This window comes from Gopherus evgoodei, chromosome 7, assembly GCF_007399415.2.
Source record: "Gopherus evgoodei ecotype Sinaloan lineage chromosome 7, rGopEvg1_v1.p, whole genome shotgun sequence".
NCBI lineage: Eukaryota > Metazoa > Chordata > Testudines > Testudinidae > Gopherus > Gopherus evgoodei.
The window spans coordinates 87198526-87223206 of NC_044328.1; the positions used below are offsets into that span (position 1 = coordinate 87198526).

Below are 24681 nucleotides of genomic sequence, written 5' to 3' on the forward strand. Positions count from 1 at the left end.
TTGTATTACTTTATATTTATCCACATTAAATTTCATTTGCCATTTTGTTGCCCAGTCACTTAGTTTTGTGAGATCTTTTTAAAGTTCTTCACAGTCTGCTTTGGTCTTAACTATCTTGAGCAGTTTAGTATCATCTGCAAACTTTGCCACCTCATTGTTTACCCCTTTCTCCAGATCTTTTATGAATAAGTTGAATAGGATTGGTCCTAGGACTGACCCTTGGGGAACACCACTAGTTATCCCTCTCCATTCTGAATATGTACCATTTATTCCTACCCTTTGTTCCCTGTCTTTTAATCAGTTCTCAATCCATGAAAGGATCCTCCCTCTTATCCCATGAGAACTTAATTTACGTAAGAGCCTTTGTTGAGAGACCTTGTCAAAGGCTTTCTGGAAACCTAAGTAAACTATGTCCACTGGATCCCTCTTGTCCACTTGTTTGTTGACCCCTTCAAAGAACTCTAATAGATTAGTAAGACATGATTTTCCTTTACAGAAACCATGTTGACTTTTGCCCAACGATTTATATTCTCCTATGTGTTTGACAATTTTATTCTTTATTATTGTTTCCAAGCGGTCCTGTCATAGTTACCTCTTGGACCAGATCCTGCGCTCCACTCAGGACTAAATCGAGAATTGCCTCTACCCTTGTGAGTTCCTGTACCAGCTGCTCCAAGAAGCAATCATTTAAAGTGTCGAGAAATTTTGTCTCTGCATTTCATCCTGAGGTGATATGTACCCAGTCAATATGGGGATAATTGAAATCCTCCACTATTATTGAGTTCTTTATTTTGATAGCCTCTCTAATCTCCCTTAGTATTTCATCATCACTATCACTATCCTGGTCAGGTGGTCGATAATAGATCCCTATTGTTACATTCTTATTAGAGCATGAAATTACTATCCATAGAGATTCTATGGAACATGTGGATTCATTTAAGATTTTTACTTCATTTGATTCTACATTTTCTTTTCATTTGATTCTACATCTTCATATAGTGTCACTCTCCTCTCCCTCCACCCCCACCTGCACGACCTGTTCTGTCTTTCCAATCAGGGCTGGCTTTAGGACGTGCAGGGCCTGATTCAAAAGAGCTGCCACCGAAATGCTGCTGAAAATGGCAGCAATTTGGTGGCAGCTCAATCGGTTGCTGCTGTTTCCGGCGGCACTTTGGTGGAGTGTGCGGGGCCCCTCTTCTGGACACTGTGGGGCCTTCTTAGGCGCGGGGCCCAATTCCCAGGAATCAGGGGAATCGCCCTAAAGCTGGCCCAGCTTCTGATATATTTTGTACCCCAGAATGATTGTGTCCCATCGATTGTTCCCACTCCATCAGGTTTCTATGATGCCTATTATATCAATATCCTCCTTTAACACAAGGCACTCTAGTTCACCCATCTTATTATTTATACTTCTAGCAGTTGTGTACAAGCAGTTTAAAAACTTGACACTGTTTATTTGTCTGCCCTTTTCTGAACACAGGGATGCAGTTACAGATGCTCGAGCCAACAGTGGGATGTCCACAGGCAGCATAACTATGAACACTCACCGCTAGTGGGATTCCCATCAGTCAGCATTATAATTGTGTTGGAGCTTCTCTCAGGCAAAACCTTCTCTTTGTGAGCTTCATTCATCATTTCAGCTGTTCTTATTAAAGCATCATTTATGTTTGTCGCTGCAAGAGACATGACCACAGAAAACAGAACAAGAGCAAGTACAAATTTGTACAGTGTTCCACTGTGTGTCAGTCCAGACTGTTCCAAGCCTACCAACAGCCTAAAAGCCCCTCTAAGAGTGAAGGATACTGTTGACTGCTTCTACTCACAGCTATGTGACAGTAGCACAGACAGAAAAAAATATGCAGAGTGGTTTTATATTAGCATGGGGTGCTCTGGCCCTCAACAACTTCAGATCAAATGAGGGAGTAATCAGGTTATTCCTGCAATTGCTTTCCACATGTTTACTATGCATGTCTAACAGGAAATCAAGCTATACGTGCAGTAGCATTGAGGTTTATCATATGACTATGCTAATGGTTGTAGCCATTTTAATTTGGCTCATTGTATAATTTTAATCATGCTAAATGCTTTTTACAAAGCCCTTAAAACATTTGAACAAATGTTGTACATCCCTCTTTGTTCCATCCTGTTGGCTGGGATCCCTTCTGCCACCTTTACGTGCTGCAGTCTTTCACGGAACACCAGCTCAGCCAAGTTCCTACTCCTCCTTTCTGCTCATGACTCCCTCACAAGCCCTCTGTGGCCCCAGATAGACTCATAGACTCATAGGTCAGAAGGGACCAATCTGATCATCTAGTCTGACCTCCTGCACAAGGCAGGCCACAGAACCCCACCCATCCAGTTTTATAACAACCCCTATCCCAGGATCGAGTTATTGAAATCTTCAAAACTGGTTTGAAGACCTCAAGCTGCAGAGAAACCACCAGCAAGCGACCCGTGCCCCACGCTGCAGGGGAAGGCGAAAAACCTCCAGGGCCCCTGCCAATCCACCCTGGAGGAAAATTCCTTCCCGACCCCAAATATGGCGATCAGCTAAACCCTGAGCATGTGGGCAAGAGTCACCAGCCAGCACCCAAGAAGGAATTCTCTGCAGTAACTCACTTCCCATGCCATCCAACATCTCCCCGCAGATCATTGAGCAGACCTATCTGGTGGTAATCCAAGATCAATTGCCCAAATTAACAATCCTATCATAACATCCCCTCCATATACTTATCAAGCTTTGTCTTAAAGCCAGGAAAGTCTTTTGCCCCCACTACTTCCCTCGGAAGGCTGTTCCAGAACTTCACTCCCCTAATGGTTAGAAACCTTCGTCTAATTTCAAGTCTAAACTTCCTAATATCCAGTTTATACCCATTCGTCCTCGTGCCTACATTAGTACTAAACTTAAATAATTCCTCTCCCTCCCTAACGTTAACCCCCCTGATATATTTATATAGAGCAAGCATATCCCCCCGCAGCCTTCTTTTGGCCAGGCTAAACAAGCCAAGCTCTTTGAGTCTCCTTTCATAAGGCAGTTTTTCCATTCCTCGGATCATCCTTGTAGCCCGTCTCTGAACCTGTTCCAGTTTGAATTCATCCTTCTTGAACATGGGACACCAGAACTGCACACAGTACTCCAGATGGGGTCTCACCAACGCCTTGTATAACGGTACTAACACCTCCTTATCCTTGCAGGAAATACCCCGCCTGATGCATCCCAAAATCGCATTTGCTTTTTTAACAGCCGTATCACATTGGCGACTCATAGTCATCCTGCTGTCAACCAGCACCCCAAGGTCCTTCTCCTCCTCCGTCGCTTCCAACTGATGCGCCTCCAACGTATATCCAAAATTCTTATTATTAGTTCCTAAATGCATAACCTTGCACTTTTCACTATTGTATTTCATCCTATTTCTATTACTCCAGTTTACAAGGTGGTTCAGATCTTCCTGAATAGTATCCCTGTCCTTCTCCGTGTTAGCAATACTCCCCAGCTGTTCCTATGCCCAATCTTTGGCCAGATTCTTTCTTGCCATCTTCCTCAGATCCTGAGATCCCTTCCTATTCTCTTCTGCTGGAGTCAATTGTCCCTCAGCAAACACATCTTCCATTTCCTCTTAGTCATATTCATTTTTTGCCAAAGAGTAACACTAATTATTTGTTATTTAGCTGACTAGTGAAAACATGGTTTCATAAAACCCGTATTTGAGATCCTTGGAGGAAAGATGTAAAGGTAAAGCATTTATTATGAAATTTTTTTTAGAGAAAGGTATGTTAAAATTTAGTGATATTTACATCCTGTGGCTTTTATGGATTTAACAAACTTCTGTGCTTCCTTCAAATTATCTAGGGTAGCCTTGACTAAGTATTCCTTCCAGGATATTATCCTGTTATTGAACAAGATAAAGTTGAAGTGGTCATTCTCCTTGACATCATCCAATATTTTGAGGAGCGCTTCCTTTGTCTAGAACAAATAATAATCACTGTTAAAAGAAACAAATGAGAACACGAAATCTGAAGCTTGTTCATATTTTATTACAGAGATAGCTAGTAACAACCCCTATTCTTAAATTACCTGATGCTTTCCATAAGAAGATATTCTTGCAACCTTTTTTGAGATGCTCTGCTGCCTCCATTGTTTGCTGCAGAACATTGCAATTTGGCAGGGAAACAGTGTTCAGGCTAAAGAGATGCTTTTCACTGGTATCGTGACATTTCATGTAGGTATCTTAAGGTATATCTTCACTGTAAAGTTAACCGGCGCTCTTACCTCGGTGTTACCCCGTACTCACCCACACCCTCCCATCCATATAACAAAGACCTCTCACCCAAGCTTCCTGGTGCTTTAACCTGGGCTAGCTGGCCCGGCTAGGGTATAGGTTAGAGTCTGGATGCTGCTTTCACTCATCCTCCCTTTGCAGTGAGGATGCAGGCTAAAACACTTGAGTGCTAATAGTCTTCCAATACCTTCCCACAATTCCTTCCATGTGCTCAGGATAGACAAGTTTTTGCACAATTCATCGGGAAAGAATCATAGAGCAGCTCAGCTTCCTGCAGCACAAAGAATGATGGGATATATCTCCAGAAGTCCTAGCAACACACAAGGGGTAGTGCAGCACCAGTGAGGACCCAGTAGCTGAGGTATGGTTTTGCAGCCTGTGATTGCTCAGACATGGACTAGATTAACCCAGGTGCTGCTCACGTAGGCTAAGCTAGTTCTGCAATGAAGATGTACCCTTAATTATAAACTGTTGAAAATGGTCATTTCCCTTCTCTCAGTTGCAAATGAAAAAGTTGTCAGCTTGCCAAAATAATACCTGACCATTATAAAAAGATGGGCTCATGGTTCCCTTACTGTACAGGAAACTCTGCAAACTGCCAGAGCAGCTGTAGCAGAGGTGAGTGTGGGGATGAGTTAGGTGGGGAAGTGCTTGGCCATGCTCCTCTTCTCTAAACCATATTCTCTTCAGACCCAGTAAATAACCCTAGCAGTCCATCCTCTGACTTTTTGGATACTATATGGGGCAGGAGTTCCCCAAACTACTGGGGGTTGGAGAAGAAAAGAAAGGACTGAGCTGGTCTCCCCACCTCAGCCACCCATCCAGATCCAGCAGATGGTCCCAGCAACCTATTCCCCGCTTATGGGATAATAGCATTCTGCTGCTGCCAGCTAAAACAGTTAGTTTTCTTCTAGTTCAAGTGGCATAAATTTGTGCTGCAGTCCTGGAGATTCAGTGTTCAAACCCTGATGATTATGCACAGGGGTACATTACAGATTAATTTAATCATATTTGTTTTTACTGTTTTTTTTTTTTACAAAATCTTGTAAATTACATTTAAAAATCTGTGCTAGTTAGGTTGCAAAGCTCAACATTCTAAAGCTAGAAAATTCTAAATTTACAGTTGTCTGTGCAGTGTTAATTCTGCCCCCCTTGTGCATAGGATCTAGACTTTAATGACATGATTACTTACTGCTTTTCCATCTGACCCCTTATTAATTCAGTGCAGAGGGAGGGTAAGAGTAGGAATTACATTGCAGAGATTACCGTAAACTAGCATTTACTGTCATATACTTGATTTTGGAAACTAAATAATGTTTTTAATGTAATTGTTGTATGTAATAATATTTATACAAATTGCCACAATACATATACATATCCACATACACAGCACAGAAACAGGTCTGCCTGTTAGAAGCAAAGATCACTGTGTAACAATTAGAGCTGGATGAGAAATAGTTTTCCCATCCTGAGAAAAATTTTGAGATTTTGAAAAATTTTCCTGTTCCAAATTGTGACAAAGTCAAAATCTCAAATGTTCACAAACCAATAATCTGAGGAAAAAACCATTGGTTTTGGTCAGTCAAAATGTTTAATATCTATAATATCAAAATGTTCTAAATTAAGAAGGCTAATCAGAATAATTTTAATTATTTATTTTTACTATAAATTAACTGAAATTTTAAACCAAAAAAGGAGCCTCACATTTCAAAAATAGGAAGTTTTGACGATTTCAAAACATTTCTGATTTTTTTTCAGAATAGGAAATTTGTCAAAACCAACCTTTTCTTGTGGAAATTTGCAGGTTAGATGAATAAGAAGTTTTGAATTAAAACATTTTGCTCAAAAATTCCCAACCGGTTCTAGCAATAGTCTGGTATTACAATGCATGTACTTATTTGTTTTTAACACATGCTAGGAGTGTTCATCCCCTGCTCTGAATGCCTCTTGCAGTAATGACAAACTGTCATAACCTATTCCCAGATTTGGACCTTAGCGTCCAAAATATGGGGGTTAGCATGAAAACCTCCAAGCTTAGTTACCAGCTTGGACCTGGTAAAGCTGCCACCACCCAAAAAATTAGAGTGTTTTGGGGCACTCTGGTCCCCCCAAAAACCTTCCCTGGGAACCCCAAGACCCAAATTCCTTGAGTCTCACAACAAAGGGGAATAAACCATTTCCCTTCCCTTCTCCCTTCCAGGTGTTCCCTCCCTGGGTTCCTGGAGAGATACACAGAAGCAAGCTCCGTGAATCTAAACAGAGGGACTCCACCCTCTCTATTTCCAGTCCTGGAAACACAAGGAGAGAGAGCCAATCTCTCCCCCACCCCCCTCCTTCACCCAGAGGGAATGCAAAGTCAGGCTAGTAAATCTAACACACACAGATTTCTCCCTGACTTCTTCCTCCCACCAATTCCCTGGTGAGCACAGACTCAGTTCCCTGGAGTTCCCCACTAAAGAAAAACTCCAACAGGTCTTAAAAAGAAAGCTTTATGTAAAAAGAAAGAAAAATACATAAAAATGGTCTCTCTGTATTAAGGTGACAAATACAGGGTCAATTGCTTAAAAGAAATATGAATAAACAGCCTTATTTAAAAAGAATACAATTCAAAACACTCCAGCAACTACACACATGTAAATACAAAAGAAAACAATATAAACCTTACTGCCTTACTATATTTGTACTTACAACTTGGAAACAGAAGATTAGAAAGCAAGAGACAGAAATCCTCTCATAGCCGAGAGAGAGACAGGCACAAGACCAAAGAACAAAGGACTCACACACAAACTTCCCTCCACTCAGATTTGAAAAAGTCTTGTTTCTTGATTGGTCCTCTGGTCAGGTGTTTCAGGTTGCTCCTTTCCAGGTGAAAGAGACATTAACCCTTAGCTATCTGTTTATGACACAAACACAACCAACAATTACACTGAACTGCTAAATTCCAGTGCCTGCAACAATAATTCATTCCCAGCATGACTCCATTACATTCAGGAATGAAAGTAACTTAAAGGACTTGCCGGTACTCCAGAATCTGGAGAAGGGGCGTAGCCTCCACCGGAAGAGGCAGAGCCTTTAAATCCCCAGGACCTTTAAATCCAGGGCTAGGGCTGTGGTAGCAGCAGCTGGGAGCCCCAAGCCCTTTAAATCACCCCCTGAGCTCCCAGCTGCAGAGCTAGCTGGGAGCCTTGGGGTTCGGGGGCAATTTAAATGGGGCAATTTAAAGGGCCTGGGGCTCTAGTTGCTGCTACCGCAGCAGAGCCCCAGGCCCTTTAAATTGCCTACAGAACCCCAGGGCTCAAGCAGCAGGGTCCAGGGCGCCTGCTGCCACTACCCTCCAGGGCCCTTTAAATTGTCTCTGGAGCCCTGCTGCTGGAGCTCTGGGGTAGCAGCGGCAGGGCTCCGGTGGCTATTTAAAGGGCCCAGGGTGGTAGAGGCAGCAGGAGCCCCGAACCATTTCAATAGCCACCAGAGCCCTGCCACCACTACTCCAGGGTTCCATCAGGCTCCGGGGGCTATTTAAAGGGCCAGGCCCTTTACATTGTCTTCGGAGCCCTGGGGTAGCGGCAGTGGGGTTCCAACAGCAATTTAAAGAGCCTGGGGTGGTAGTGGCAGCAGGAGCCCTGGGCCCTTTAAATCGCCACTCAAGCCCCGCAGCCACTGCCTCATGGCTCTGGCAGCAATTTAAAGGGCCCTGGGCTCCAGCCCTTTCAATTGCTGCCTCAGAAAGCCGGTCCACCCCAGTATGGCGCACCAGCTCTTGTTGGCAGGGGTGGCAGGTTTGTAGAAATGGTGGTACCCAGAACCTGCCCCTGCCCAAACTCTGCCCCCCCAAACTCCACCCCCAACCTGCCCAAGACTCTGGGAGGGAGTTTGGGTGGGGGAGGAGGTCTGGGGTGCAGGCCCTGTGCTGGGGCAGAGAACTGGGGTGCAGGAGAGGTGCAGGGTGCAGGCTCTCGGAGGGAGTTTGGGGATAAGATGGGGTGTGGAGGGAGGGGGAGCAAGGGTTAGGGCTGTGAGGTGAGGCTGGGGGTGGATTTGGGATGTGGCTGGGGATGAGGGGTTTGGGGGGGACTCAGGGCTGAGGCAGAGGGTTAGGGTGCAGGGGGATGAGGGCTCTGGCTGGGGATGTGGGCTCTGGGGTGGGTCACGGCTGGTGATGAGTTTGGGGTGCGGGCAGGCTGCCCTGGGACTGGAGCCAGAGAGAAGGACTCCCCCCAGCTCTCTCCCTGCTGGCAGCAGCAAGCTCTGGGGTAGAGACCCCCTTCTCCCCTAGCAGCACACTCACCCCCCCCCCACTGTCACTGCACATGCTCCTAGGGCCCCTCTCAGGTCCAGGAATCCCCCTCGTCTCCCCTGTAGTGGGTGCCATGCTGGGGGGGGCGGTTGCCATCACATGTGCACCTCCTGCCCGCTGCTGCCCCTCACTGTAGCCTCACTGGGGCTGCCCCTTGCCCAGCGTGGGGCAAGAGCAGTGACTGCGGGCAGGGAGGTGGCTGTATTGGTGGAGGGTCCCACTGGAAAATGAAAGGGTCCAAGTGGGAAGGGCAGACTGCCCTGGCAGTAGTGAAGGGGGGCAATAGGACCCTGTGGCGGCAGTTAATGCAGGCAGGCAGCATGGAGCTGCCCCGGACGGGGAGAGACAAACACTCTGCTCTGGGACCCAGGGAGGTGCATGGGGGCAGCAAAGGGGGGCCGGGGCACACTCAGGGGAGGCGCGGGGGAGGGGGGCAGCAGGTGGGGCCAGGGGGAAGACCTGGCCCCAAACATTCGTGGAACTGGGCTCCCGGACCCTCAATTTTGCTGGAGCCAGGAAGCAGAGTCAGAGAAGGAGAGAATGCTCCATTTTCTTGCTGATAGCTACTGCACCTTTCTTACTGGTCCTCTGTACCAGCCTGTACTGGCTTACTTTCACCTCTGACTACATTACAACTCCCAGATGATCAAACATCCTATCTTATGTTCTTTCTAGCTCCTTGCCAAATGCCTCAGCAAAAAAGGCAAACCTTATATCATGTCCACAGCATTAGCATGGGCCTAAAGAGAAATTCAGACACAAAGATATAAAATGGCTAAAACTGGGAAAAAATATCCATGCAGTTCAGGCTTGCAGAGCATAGACATGAATGCAGTCAGCATGCCTGTAGCATAGCCCAATTCAGTTTGTTGCCAAAGTTCCAATACCAGACCTCAGTTATGAAATGGCTGAAAGCTGGAAAGTATTAATTACGGAGTTAATCTGGAGTTAATCGTTCATCAACGATTTAGATGTTGGCATAGAAAGTACGCTTATTAAGTTTGCGGACGATACCAAACTGGGAGGGATTGCAACTGCTCTGGAGGACAGGGTCAAAATTCAAAATGATCTGGACAAATTGGAGAAATGGTCTGAGGTAAACAGGATGAAGTTCAATAAAGATAAATGCAAAGTGCTCCACTTAGGAAGGAACAATCAGTTTCACACATACAGAATGGGAGGAGACTGTCTAGGAAGGAGTATGGCAGAAAGAGATCTAGGGGTCATAGTGGACCACAAGCTTAATATGAGTCAACAGTGTGATACTGTTGCAAAAAAAGCAAACGTGATTCTGGGATGCATTAACAGGTGTGTTGTAAACAAGACACTAGAAGTCATTCTTCCGCTTTACTCTGAACTGGTCAGGCCTCAGCTGGAGTATTGTGTCCAGTTCTGGGCACCGCATTTCAAGAAAGATGTGGAGAAATTGGAGAGGGCCCAGAGAAGAGCAACAAGAATGATTAAAGGTCTTGAGAACATGACGTATGAAGGAAGGCTGAAGGAATTGGGTTTATTTAGTTTGGAAAAGAGAAGACTGAGAGGGGACATGATAGCAGTTTTCAGGTATCTAAAAGGGTGTCATCAGGAGGAGGGAGAAAACTTGTTCACCTTAGCCTCCAATGATAGAACAAGAAGCAATGGGCTTAAACTGCAGCAAGGGAGATTTAGGTTGGACATTAGGAAAAAGTTCCTAACTGTCAGGGTAGTTAAACACTGGAATAGATTGCCTAGGGAAGTTGTGGAATCTCCATCTCTGGAGATATTTAAAAGTAGGTTAGATAAATGTCTATTAGGGATGGTCTAGACAATATTTGGTCCTGCCATGAGGGCAGGGGACTGGACTCGATGACCTCTCGAGGTCCCTTCCAGTCCTGGAGTCTATGAGTCTAGATTGGAAGAGCATTCTGGGTAAAGATATAAGGAGCACATAAAATGCCTCTTTTCATTTCAGAATTCTTCTGTCAAAGCAAGTGACTTCTAAAACTGTAGTAGAATTTACACAATCCACCGGTGCAACCTCAGATAGTGTTTTGTCATACTAGGATTTATTACCATGATACAGTTGCTTAGCTGACTGGAGGTGAAGCTGAATATAATAGAACAACCTAAACCAACAGTTGCGTGCTGGACATTAAAAGAGCTTTATGGCATTTTGAGTGATAGTAAAGTACTAGCTAGGGTGGTTTATGAATGAGGTTGGGAAAGAACATCTGCAACCTCAGTCCCCACAGATCACTCTTAAGTAATAAAAATAAACTATGCAACTTTGTTTGAAGTTGATTAATCCTGCTTATTTTATTTAAAGAAATGTGCTGTGCCAAGGAGCATCCTTTTTTATGCTCAAGTTTCTGGTAAGTTACCTGTTCCATTTTTTGACCCAACATTGAGTGACTAATGTCTATTACAAAAATCATATTCTTGGGCACCCTGGGGAGATTCGCAGGTGCAAAAAAAATGCACGAAGTATCCATTGATAATCTGAAAAACAAAGAACACGATGCACATGAGAACATGCAGGTTGTGCATATCACCTGCACAAAATGTAGGAGCTGACCAGAAAAAACTTAAACATGTAATTAACATTACATGTGAACTCAATGGGACTCTCATGTGTGAAAAGTAGTGTGTGGAAATCTTTGCAGGATTCAGGCTTTAACATCCCTCTCTCCCCCAAATCACCATTGAATCTACCTGTAAATTGCCTGGAGAGTCCCTTTTCACATCATATTTTATAGTAAAATCTCCATCCAAGAAAGATGTTGAGCAGTTCTCACAGGTTCGCTGTTGATCAATAGTTGGCTTGAAAGACACATGGCCCTGAAAAGCAGTAGGTTAGGATCCAAAATTTTATAAAATTACAGAAAAAAAAGTTAAATATATTTTTCTACCACATAATTTCCCAAAATATATCCAACTACTGTATCCAGTAAGATATGTAACTACTGGATAGTTTTCATAATCATCTTGTATACTTGCCTTCTTCCTTGTAATTTATTAAGTGCAGAAAGCAGCACGACTCATTACTTGAAGACTTAGACATGATTGCAATTTATTACCGCAATACAATACTCTAGGCATGTAATGAACAGATAAGTTTTCATGAGCTACCAATAATAAAAGCAAAAAAGATACCTCTCCTTAACAGTAATCCACCAAAAGATCTGTCACATATCTCATCCTCCTACCTATAGGTTCTGTGCTTGGATCATTGTGTCAAGCTTGTCTCCTCTACAAGGCGCTTCAAATGTATCTTGGGAAAAACACAATTTCGAGGTACTGTGAGGTATAGAAATTAGAATAATAGAATACTAGGGTTGGAAGAGACCTCAGGAGGTCATATAGTCCAATCCCCTGCTCAAAGCAGGACCAACACCAACTAAATTATCCCAGCCAAGGCTTTGTCAAGCCAGGAATTAAAAACCTCTAAGGATGGAGATGCCACCACCTCCCTAGGTAACCCATTCCAGTGCTTCACCACCCTTCTAGTGAAATAGTGTTTCCTAACATCCAACCTAGACCACCTCCACTGCCACTTGAGACCATTGCTCCTTGTTCTGTCATCTGCCACCAATGAGAACAGCTGAGCTCCATCCTCTTTGGAACTCCTCTTCAGCTAGTTGAAGGCTGCTATCAAATCCCTTCTTACTCTTCTCTTCTGCAGACTAAATAATGCCTGTTCCCTCAGCATCTCCTCGTAAGTCATGTGCCCCAGCCCCCTAATCATTTTCGTTGCCCCCCACTGGACTCTCCAATTTGTCCACATCCCTTCTGTAGTGGGGGGGCCAAAACTGGGCGCAATACTCCAGGTGTGGCCTCACCAGTGTTGAATAGAGGGGAATAGTCACTTCCCTCAATCTGCTGGCAATGCTCCTATTAATGCAGCCCAATATGCTGTTGGCCTTCTTGGCAATGAGGGCACATTGCTGACTCATATCCAGCTTCTTGTCCACTGTAATCCCCAGGTCCTTTTCTGCAGAACTGCTGCTTAGCCAGTCGGTCCCCAGCCTGTAGCGGTGCATAGGATTCTTTCTTCCTAAGTGCAGGACTCTGCACTTGTCCTTGTTGAACCTCATCGGATTTCTTTTGGCCCAATCCTCCAATTTGTCTAGGTCATTCTCTACCCTATCCCTACCCTCCAGCGTATCTACCACTCCTCCCAGTTTAGCGTCATCTGCAAACTTGCTGAGGGTGCAATTAATCCCATTATACAGACCATTAATAAAGATGTTGAACAAAACCAGCCCCAGAACCGACCACTGGGGCACTCTGCTTGATACCGGCTGCCAACTAGACATTGAGCCATCAATCACTAACCTTTGAGCCCAACAATCTAGCCAGCTTTCTATCTACCTTATAGTCCATTCATCCAATACATACTTTTTTAACTTGATGGCAAGAATACTGTGGGAGACCATTTCAAAAGTTTTGCTTAAGTCAAGATATATCATTTATACACATATAAGGTCGTATCCCTCTAAATAGTTTGTGAAATTCTCTTCTAGTCCTCCCTGTCTTCTATATTTCAGAAGCCACCAGAACTTTGCTGCAGCAGCAGCTTATATATGTAACGAGGCCTTGAGTGTTATATGCACTTAATAGACATGGTTATTTGGATCCTACCATGCCTCTGTGCTTCCTTCATATTATGTATGTTGTGTAAAGAGCAAAGGACACAACAGATGTATAGTTTGATTTTTCTTGCATACATAATCAAGGCTAATCTCATGCTTTGCATGGGCTCAGACAAGACTGGCAACCTTCTGGTGTGTGTGTCCATATGTGTGTGTAAGTAAATCAGGCTATCAATCGCTTCCTCTCAATTCCTTGCTGTAGGGAGGTCAGGCTGACCTAAAAGATGCAAACCTATGCAGTGCCCTAAGTAGCCATTGGAGTGCTTGTTGGGCTTATGGCCAGACTGGTGCAGAATGCAAAAAGCAGAAGTTCTCTGAGAGCAAATGAATCCAGATGAGAAGCCAGTGACACCTCATCAGTTAGGTTCTGCATTTCCAGGGACAGCATCAGGGTTTATTATTCTCATGAAAAAAGTGCAGTGTCTCAACAAGTTTAACACATGTATTCTCCATTAAGGTGAGTAATAGTCATACCTTTTTTCCAGAGAAAGATTTTTCAATGGTCTGAGTCAAGTCATTGCTGATAAATGATCCAAATGCTTCTAGCTCACCGATACCTTGTGGCTCAAAGATGTTTACCTCAATCTGAAATATTTTATGAAAACAATTAGTAGGCCAGACATTGGAGGGTAGAATCACATAGCAGGCCACGTGTAAAGGATGTTCATCGCAAATAACTCTGTGGGCAGACCAGGGGAGTGTGTAAGGGGGCAAAGTGAGGATGATGGTGGAGCCAGCGAGCAGAGCCTTCAGGAGCTGAATGAGCTGTCTGGGCACTGCAGCTGCTTATGCAAGTCCCAATAACTGCCTTTGAGGCAGCTATTTAGTGCAGTGGTCCCCAAACTGTGGGGCATTCCCCACTAGAGGGGCATGGCAGGGCCTGGGCCAGCCCCCACACAGGGATAGGGAGGGAGCACCACCCAGCTGGGACTCCTGGACCCTGCTTCTGGCCCTTGGCCTGGGGGCGTGGTCACATTCCAGTACTGTTAAGGGGGAGAGTGTGAGAGGAAAAGTTTTGGCACCCCTGATTTAGTGCTTATGCAGCTGCCAAACTGCAACTCCTCCTCAAAGCAGAGTCTACAACTCTGTGCCTAACTACCATATATATGTACATATGATACATAGCTAGATATCAGCTAGAGCAGTGGAGAGAGGGCATCTGGGGAAAGCCTCTTCCACTCTGCTGTTCTAATGGGACTTGAGGCGGGCTGGGTCCCTCCTCAGTTAACTGATGGTCAGGGATATTTTTTAGGTTGCACGGCCCACACAGAAAACTCTTGGCTAACAGGCCAAGAATAAGAAGGGATAGCACCTTCTCCATCCCTTCACCAGCAACTGGACCAGGACAGAAATATAACCCATAGCTGATTCAATGCAGCATCAATCCACTAATCATGCATGGGTTTTAGTATTAAACTAGAAAAACAAGCATTTTCTATTAAAAAGATAGATATTATAGACACTTGGACTTCTGTCAAGGATTAGAGATACTTGCAAATATTGTGGCTGCAATTATTGATTGTAAAATATATGATAATTCATGTGCAAATTAAGCCTGGTCTCATGTCCCTGTGAATTGACAGCATGGTCCTGGATGTTGTAATGGTTGGGTTCAACTGCTGTGGAATAATCAGCATAAACTGTGGCCATCACAGTTGTCAGTATAAATCAAGCTTAAGCAAACACAACAGGCTGTATAATCACTAGAGCCAGCCACAGGAGGGAACCTTGATCACATGCATTTGTCAATGCATTAGAATAAATTCCTGTTTCATATTGTTTTGCAACAGCTGTGGAAAAAAATGAACAGAAAGCCTTTGATAAAGGCTGCTCAGACAGCTGAAACATTAGTTATTTGTTCTTGTATTCACCTTTATTAATGGTAAATGGATTTATCTCCTGGAGCACACAGCTTAAGATATACACTTAGCTGGCATTCCCTAGGAGCAGTGCCCTTCTTCGCCCACTGTTTCTATTAGCGTTTGTAACTGCTCTGTATAAACCCTGCTGAATATAAATGAAATCCCAGAGCAATTTACCTGAAATTGTTTGACTAGCTGCTTCGGTTTTACTTTAATCAACATCTCATATTTTCCCAAGTGCCGTTTCAAAAGCTCCTCATAGGTGAGCTCAAAAGTGACTTTGCTGGCTGCTGCAATGTTGACTGAAACAGTGAACTTCTCAGTTTTTTTCCCAGAGGCCCTAGAAATGTTAAGCAAAATAACCACAGATCAGAAAAAACACCAATATAAGAATCCCCTGGATGCTTTTTCTTATCAATAAGAAATAGCTGTCACTATACAACCATTAAATCTTTTCCCTGGTTTCATTTGCTTTAAGAATCAATATGAATGTAATGCTCTTATAGTTTTTAACATGCCTAAAACAACAGTTGCAAATCTACACAGAAGTAGGTATTTTGAATAGACATTCCTTGAAAGTAACTTGGATTGGCCAGCTAATTAAGAGAGATTTCATAGTGTGAACTAGAAAGCATTGAGAATTTGGAGCTTCATCCTAATAGGTGCATTGCAGTCAGTAGGGGTTAAAGGTGCTCAGCATCTCACAGGAGTGCTCAGCACCTTGCAGGATCCAGCGGTTAGAGACTACACCCTAGGACAGTGGTTCTCAACCTTTCCAGACTATGTACCTCTTTCAGGAGTCGGATTTGTCTTGTGTAGCCCCAAGTTTCTCCTCACCTAAAAACTACTTGCTTACAAAATCAGACATAAAAATACAAAAGTGTAACAGCACACTATTATTGACAAAGTGCTTACTTTCTCATTTTGTCTGTATGAAATTGTATTTTGCACTGACTTTTGAATGTTATAATTCTTGACATCTGATTTGTGTCCATTTATTCTTTTGCATAGAGACTGTCTGGTTTGGCCAATGTACATGGCAGAGGGGCATTGCTGGGATATGATGGCATATATCACATTGGTAGATGTGCAGGTGAACGAGCCTCTGATAGTGTGGCTGATGTGATGAGGTCCTATGATGCTGTCCCCTGAATAGATATGTGGACAGTTGGCAATGGGCTTTGTTGCAAGGATATGTTCCTGGGTTAGTGTTTTTGTTGTGTGGTTGCTGGTGAGTATTTGCTTCAGGTTGCGGGGGCTGTCTGTAAGCAAGGACTGACCTGTCTTCCAAGATCTGTGAGAGCGAGGGATCATCCTTCAGGATAAGTTGTAGATCCTTGATGATGCGCTGGAGTGGTTTCAGTTGGGGGCTGAAGTTGATGGCTACTGTTACTTTCTTTGTTGGGCCTGTCCTGGAGTAGGTGACTTCTGGGTACTCTTCTGGCTCTGTCAATCTGTTTCTTCACTTCAGCAGGTGGGTATTGTAGTTGTAAGAATGCTTGATAGAGATAAGACGGTTACTCACCTTTGTAACTGTTGTTCTTCGAGATGTGTTGCTCATATCCATTCCAATTAGGTGTGCGCGCGACGCGTGCATGTTTGTCGGAAGATTTTCTACCCTAGCATCAGCTGGGCACCCCCTGGCATGGCGCCGCTATGGCACCGAATATATACCCTGCCAACCCCTCCGTTCCTCAGTTCCTTCTTGCCGGCTACTCTGATAGTGGGGAAGGAGGGCGGGTTTTGGAATGGATATGAGCAACACATCTCGAAGAACAACAGTTACAAAGGTGAGTAACCATCTTTTCTTCTTCGAGTGCTTGCTCATATCCATTCCAATTAGGTGAATCCCAAGCCTTACCTAGGTGGTGGGGTCGGAGTGAGAAACTGCAGAATGCAAAACTGCTAAGCCGAAGGCTGCATCGTCTCTGGATTGTTGCACCAGGGCATAATGGGAAGTAAAGGTGTGTACTCAAGACCACGTAGCTGCTCGACATATCTCCCGAATAGGTACTCGAGCTAAGAAGGTGGCCGAAGAGGCCTGGGCCCTGGTAGAATGTGCGGTAATATGACCCAGAGAGGTATGAGCTAGCTCGTAGCAAGTGCGAATGCACGCAGTTACCCAGGACGAAATCCTCTGAGCGGAGACGGGCTGACCTTTCATCCAGTCTGCCACTGCAACAAAGAGTTGGAGCGTTTTGTGGAAGGGCCTCGTACAGTCAATATAGAAGGCGAGCGCCCTATGGACGTTGAGCAAATGTAACTGCTGCTGAGATGTATGAGGTTTGGGAAAGAAGACCAGTAGGAATATATCCTGGTTGAGATGAAAGGCCGAGACTACTTTAGGGAGGAACGCCGGATGTGGGCGTAGCTGCACCTTCTCCTTGTGGAACACCGTGTATGGTGGGTCCACCATCAGAGCCCGAAGCTCAGAGACTCTCCTAGCTGATGTAATGGCTACAAGGAAGGCTGTTTTCCATGATAAATATAGGAGTGAGCAGGTTGCCAATGGCTCGAACGGGGGGAGCGTAAGTCTCGTCAGAACTAAATTGAGGTCCCAGGAAGGGGCAGGGCGTCGTACTAAGGGGTATAGACGCTCCAGGCCTTTGAGGAACCTCGAGACCATAGGGTGGGAGAAGACAGAGTAAGTACCTTCTCCGGGGTGGAAAGTAGAAATAGTCGCCAAGTGCACTCGCAAGGATGAGATAGCAAGGCCTTGTTGTTTTAGGTACCAGAGGTAGTCCAAAATAGTAGGGATAGGAACCTCCGCAGGTGTAACATTCTGCGTGTGACACCAGCAAGAAAACCATTTCCACTTGGCTAAGTAAGTAGACCGCATAGAAGGTTTCCTGCTACCCAGGAGTATCTCTTGCACCGGGGCAGAGCAGCATAATTCCGATTGGGTTAACCATGCAGGAGCCACGTTGTTAGATGGAGGGATTGCAGGCCTGGGTGGAAAAGCCTGCCATGGTCCTGCGTTATCAGATCCTGATGAAGGGGTAGGGGGATTGGGTTGGCTATCGAGTGGTCCAGCATCGTGGTCTACCAGTGTTGTCGGGCCATGCAGGGGCAATCAGGATCAGTCGAGCCCTGTCCCTGCGAAGCTTTACGAGAACCCTGTGCACCATTGTGAAAGGTGGAAAGGCGTAAAGCAGGTGGTTCGCCCAAGAGATTAGGAAGGCGTCTGATATTGAGCCCGGGGCAAGACCCTGGAAGGAGCAAAACCTCTGACACTTCCTGTTGTTGTGGGAAGTGAATAGGTCTATGTGGGGAAAGCCCCACTTCTGGAAGATGGAATGTACAATGTCCGGGCAGAGTGACCACTCGTGGGAGAGAGAAAGGATCTGCTGAGATGGTCTGCCAGAGTGTTCTGGACCCCTGGGAGGAAGGACGCTACAAGGTCTATAGAGTGGGCTATACAAAATTCCCACAGTTGGATCGCCTCCTGACAAAGGGGGGAGGATCGAGTCCCTCCCTGTTTGTTTATGTAGTGCATTGCTGTTGTGTTGTCTGTGAGTACTAGAACACAACGGCCTTGCAGATGATGTTGGAATGTCTGGCATGCGAGGCGAACTGCTCTCAGCTCCTGGCCGTTTATGTGCAACGCTAGCTCTTGAGATGACTAGAGGCCTTGCGTGCGACGATGGCCTAGGTGTGCCCCCCAGCTGAGAGACGACGCGTCCGTCGTTAGGGATACTGAGGGCTGTCTCGGTTGGAACAGCATCCCTGCACACAAGGGAAGATGTTAGCCACCAGTTGAGGGAGCTTAAGACGCTTTGAGGAATGGTGACGATCATGTCTATGGCGTCCCTGCCCGGGTGGTAAACTGAGGTGAGCCAGGTTTGAAGGGGATGCAGGCGTAGTAGGGCATGCTTGGTTACAAAAGTGCACGTGACCATGTGACCGAGAAGGCTGAGGCAGGTGTGGGCCGAGGTCGTCGGAAAAGTTTGGAGGCTTTCTATGACCGAAACTAGTGCCCGAAACCGGGGTAGTGGAAGGCAGGCTGTTGCGAGTTTGGAGTCTAGAATGGCCCCGATGAATTCTATTCTTTGAGTGGGCACTAGAGTAGACCTCTCTAGATTGATCATCAGGCCCAACCGCTCAAATAGGTCCATGACGATAGCAACATGCCTGATGACTTGAACCTCGGAGGTCCCGCGAATAAGCCAGTTGTCTAGGTAAGGAAAGACGTGTATACGCTGACGATGGAGGAAGGCAGCCACTACAGCCATGCACTTCGTGAACATGCGCAGGGCTGTAGAGAGGCCAAATGGGAGGACCGCAAATTGAAAATGTTGGTTGTGCACCATAAACCATAGGTACCATCTGTGCGGAGGGTAAATGGTGATGTGAAAGTATGCGTCCTTCATGTCAAGAGCAGCGTACCAGTCTCCGGGATCCAAGGATGGGATGATGGTCCCCAGGGACACCATGCAGAACTTCAACTTCTTCAGAAAGACTTTAAGACCGCGTAGGTCCAGGATGGGTCGAAGACCCCCTTTCACCTTGGGGATTAGGAAATATCGGGAGTAAAATCCCTTGCCCCTGAACTCCTCCGGCACCTACTCTATAGCTCCGATGGAGAGAAGCGTATGAACCTCTTGCCAGAGGAATTGCTCATGAGAGGGGTCCCTGAAGAGGGACGGGGAGGAAGGGTGAGAGGGAGGGGGCAAAATAAATTGGAGGTGGTATCCAAATTCCACCGTGCATAGGACCCAACGATCTGAGGTTAATTGGGCCTACGCAGGGAGGAAGGAGGAAAGGCAGTTGGAAAACTAAAGAGGATCCTGGGGAAGGACTGGTGCTCTGCTCTCGGGCGCACCTTCAAAAGTTCGGTTTTGGTCCCTCTGATGGTTTGGCAGGACCATTATTCTGGCCCCTTTGGGAACCCGATTGCTGTCTGTGGTTCCGGTGACCACGCCTCCTGCTAAACCCAGGGTTGTGAGTTCAGTCTTTGAGGGGGCCACTTAGGGATCTGGGGCAAAAAAATTGGTCCTGCTAGTGAAGGCAAGAGGCTGGACTTGATGATCTTTCAAGGTCCCTTCCAGTTCTAGGAGATAGGTATATCTCCTATTATTAAGCATGAGTTTATTAAGCATTAAAGTCTTGTCGTGGCCTGGGCTGGGGGTAAGGGCATTGAGGCTGGGTACGGAAGGACCTCCGTTGGGTTTGCGGAGTATGCATCCCGAGGGAACGCATGATGACACGATTGTCTTTGAGACTCTGGAGTCTAGGGTCCGTTTTCTGAGAGAAAAGGTCCTGTCCATCAAACGGAAGGCCCTGAATAGTGTGTTGCAGTTCAGGAAGTAGGCCTGATACCTGCAACCACAATATTCTCCGCATTATAATCCCCGAGGCCATGGTTCTGGCCGCCGAATCAGCAGTGTCGAGTGAGGCCTGCAGAGAAGTCCGTGCCACTTTCTTCCCTTCCTCCAGAAGGGCTTGGAATTCTGGGCAGGAATCCTGTGGGACCAGTTCAGCAAACTTACCCACCGATTGCCAGGTATTATAATTATACCTGCTGAGCAGGGCCTGTTGGTTAGACACCCGCAGTTGGAGGCCTCCGGCGGAGTAAACTTTACGCTCCAGTAGATCCATCCTTCTAGCCTCCCACGATTTCGGGGCCGGGGCTTGCTGGCCATGGCGCTCTCTCTCATTCACAGATTGAATGACCAGAGAGCATGGAGGAGGATGGGTATATAAGTATTCATACCCTTTAGAGGGTACCATGTATTTCCTTTCCACGCCTCTGGCCATGGGAGGGATAGACGCCGGGGATTGCCAAATGGTGTCCACTTTGGCCTGGATAGAACAGATGAATGGCAGAGCCACGCTAGTTGGGGCATCCGCCGACAGTATGTCTATGACTGGGTCTTCCACCTCCGGGACCTCCTCCACCTGAAGGTTGATGTTTAAGGCGACTCACCGGAGAAGATCCTGGTGGGCTCGGAGGTCGATCGGGGGTGGGCCCAATGTAGGAGTACTGGCTACTGCCTCGTTTGATGAAGAGGATGAAGACAGACCTGGCATGGTTGGCTCATTTAGTGATTCCTGTTCTGGAGGAGCATCAAGGTCCGGGAACACCTGAGTATCCGGTGCAAGAGCCGAGTCGTCCGTACCCACTGGAGGAGGGCGGCTAACAGTGGCCTCTGGTGCCCAATGTTCCAACGGGGAGGAACGAGATGGAACCGTGGGTTCGCCTTGGGCCTGGTGATATGCCCAAGGCATCCAGAAAGACCACTGAGGCACTTGTTCTGTGCCCTGAGGCTCCTGGAGGACACGGCTCTGCGTTTCTGAATCTCCATATGCGGCGCTATCAGCGTGCGAAGACTCAGATGGGTGCCGTGATGGCCATGTCAGAGCAGAGTGCACATGAGGAGGAGCCCTGTGCATAGGGTACCGTACGTCATGCCTCACAGGAGAGCGGTACCGGGAGTCGTACCGGTGCCGAGAGGTTGACCGGGACCTGCCACCGGCGCAGTGCCAGGAAGTCGACCGGGATCGTGAAGCTCTACAGTGGGAGTGACTGCGGTGTGAACGGTGCCGGGAGCTGGACCACCGTCTGGAGTATCGGTCCGGAGAGCGGGATCTTGAACGGTACCACGAGTACGACTGGTGCTGAGAAGGAGATCGGTACCGGGACTGCAAGCGGCGTCGAGATTGGGACCGGTGGAGAGATCGGGAGCACTGGTGAGACCTCTATCTCGAGTGGTGCCTGCCTGCGGCGTCGATGGAACGTGGCCTGACTAGGGCAGGCTTCCCTGCTGATGCAATAACCTGCACCGGCAGTGCCAGGGGTTGGGGCAGGGTGGGCTCCATCAGGGCAATGAGTTCCCTCGCCGTCGAAATGGTCTCTGTCGTGGTGGGAACAATAAGCTTGACCTTGGCGTGTGCCAGGGAGCTGTCATGCACTGGACTCGACGGCTCTTGCCTGGCCGGAATCAACGGTACCAAGATTGCTGGTGCTGTGGCAGTTGTTGGTGCCGGACGACTCGGTTTCGGCTGCTGCTCAGACTGTGGTGTACATATTGGAGCCGCAGGAGCTTTGACCTTTTTGGCATGAGGGGAGAGGGAGAGGGAGTGGTGCCGGGCTGGTTTCTGGGCTGGTGCCGGCTGGTGCCGGGGCATCTTGGCGGTGCCGGCGTTCTCCGGTGCCGACGAGGCACTTCTCCCCAGCGCGGACTGTGCGGCACTCTGTGCCAAAGATGGAGGAGTGAGGGCCGCCTCCATTAGGAGGTGCTTAAGATGAAAGTCCCGCTCCTTTTTTGTCCACGGTTTGAAGGACTTGCAAATCCGGCACTTATCTGTAAGATGGGATTCCCCCAGGCACTTTAGGCAGGAGTCGTGGGGGTATCCCGTTGGCATCGGCCACTGGCAGGCTGAGCACGGTTTGAAGCCCGGTGAACCAGGCATGGGCCTGGGCACCAGGAGAGGGGAAAGGGCTAATCCCCAACCCTCTGAACTATATACACTAACTAGGTTTACAAAAGGTTATTAAAAGTGTTAACTACAACTATAAAACTATAACACAATAGTACTAGAACGAGTGAATAGCTAGGGAAGTGGAGATCAGCTAAGCCGCGCTCCACTGTTCCAACGAAGGACACGGGCGGTAAGAAGGAACTGAGGAGTGGATGGGTCAGCAGGGGTATATATTCGGTGCCATAGTGGCGCCATGCCAGGGGGCGCCCAGCCGACCCACTGGGTGTTGCTAGTGTAGAAAATCTTCCGACGAACGTGCACGCGGCGTGCTCACACCTAATTGGAATGGATATGAGCAAGCACTCAAAGAAGAACTTGTAGGTATTTGTCTCTGTCTGAGGGGTTGGAGCAAATGCAGTTGTATCTTAGAAATTGGCTGTAGACCATAGATTGTGTGGTGTGGTCTGGATAAAGCTGAAGGCATGTAGGTAAGTAGAGCAGTCAGTAGGTTTCCGGTAAAGGGTGGTGTTTATGTGACCATCCCTTATTAGCACTGTAGTGTCCAGGAAGTGGATCTCATGTGGACTGGTGCAGGCTGAGATTGATGGTGGGATGGAAATTGTTGAAATCATGGTGGAATTCCTCAAGGGCTTCTTTTTCATGGGATGATGAAGATGTCATCAATGTAGCATAAGTAGAGTAGGGGCGTTAGGGGATGAGAGCTAAGGAAGCGTTGTTCTAAGTCAGCCAAAAAAATGTTGCCATACTTTGGGGCCATGCGGGTCCCCATAGCAGTGCTACTGACTTGAAGGTTTACATTGTCCCCAAATGTGAAATAGTTGTGGGTGAGGACAAAGTTCAGCCACCAGGTCTGCCATGACATTACTGGGGATATTGTTCCTTCCGGCTTGTAGTCCATCTTTGTGTAGAATGTTGGTATAGAGGGCTTCTGCCATTTTGTTGCCCCCTCATCCAGTTCTGAGAGAAACCTTTGTAACTTTTCATAGTCTGCTTTGGACTTAACTATCTTGAGTAGTTTTGTATCATCTGCAAATTTTGCCACCTCACTGTTTACCCCTTTTTCCAGATCATTTGTGAATATATTGAAAAGGACTGGGGGACACCACAAACCCCTGAGTGATATCACTATTTACCTCTCTCCATGCTGAAAACTGACCATTTATTTCTACTCTTTTTCCCCTATATTTTAACCAGTTACTGGCCCATGAGAGGACCTTTCCTCTGGTCTCATTACAGTTTACTTTGTTAAGAGCCTTTGGTGAGGAACCTTGTCAAAGGGTTTTTGAAAGTCTAAGTACACTATATCCACTGGATCAGCCTCGTCCACTCTCAAATAATTCTAATAGATTGGTTCTAATTCTAATAGATGTGTTTTTCAATTGAGATAGCTGTCTTGGTGTAAAAACCTGGTGGAGATAAGGCACAGGTCATTTTCACTTTGATGTAACTCACCAAGGTCAACCCCAGACAGGAAGATATAAGATTGACTTAGCTAGCTATATTCTTCCCCTCATATAGGGTTGACCTCAACTACCTACACCAAGGTAAACACTAACTGTGCCCTGTCTCCACTAGGATTTTTAAACCAAGATAGCTATCTCAAGTTACCTGCTCAGTTGTAAATGCACACCTCTTTTTGCAATGACTATATAGATAATACAGAGATGCATGTGGTAGAAGATCTGAATAGGATAGAATACCAATTCCCAAAAAGAGTTAGTAATGACAATAAAATGGCCAAAGCACAGAGAACAAAGTTTAAATCCAACCACTGAATGGCTGGAATGAAATTAAATTTGGTCTCCTAACACCATTTCACACAATCATACATCCAACTGTCAAATAATTGCCACGTGGTATTTAAAAACATTCATCTTGTCAAATAGGCACTAAGATACTGTGGTGGTGTTCTCAGTCTAAATGACTATATTAGATTCAGCAGATCACTTCTAATAAAATATGTTATTTAGTTTACACCTCCCTATGTGGCAGGAAAATATTAGTGATGTGATGAGGCACAATTAATGTTTGTCAAGTTTGGTACTTTGCTGAAGTCCCCAGGTAAAAGGAAATGCAGAGTTAATTACAAAATTAATGCCATATCAGGGTGAATAAGAAAAATGGTTTCTTCTCTGAGTGATTGTCCACACAGATTCCACACTTGGGAGTTC

General features: G+C 46.3%; 1 protein-coding gene across 1 annotated transcript in view; it reads right to left on the minus strand.

The window, feature by feature from the left end:
• The window catches only part of LOC115655196 (inter-alpha-trypsin inhibitor heavy chain H3-like), a 60696-nt gene that overhangs the window by 21328 nt on the left and 14687 nt on the right, over window positions 1–24681 (minus strand). The window contains 7 exon segments of the mRNA XM_030570439.1: window positions 1548–1673; window positions 3796–3964; window positions 10935–11027; window positions 11029–11052; window positions 11266–11391; window positions 13680–13790; window positions 15245–15407. Of these exon segments, the coding sequence (XP_030426299.1) occupies window positions 1548–1673; window positions 3796–3964; window positions 10935–11027; window positions 11029–11052; window positions 11266–11391; window positions 13680–13790; window positions 15245–15407 (812 nt within the window).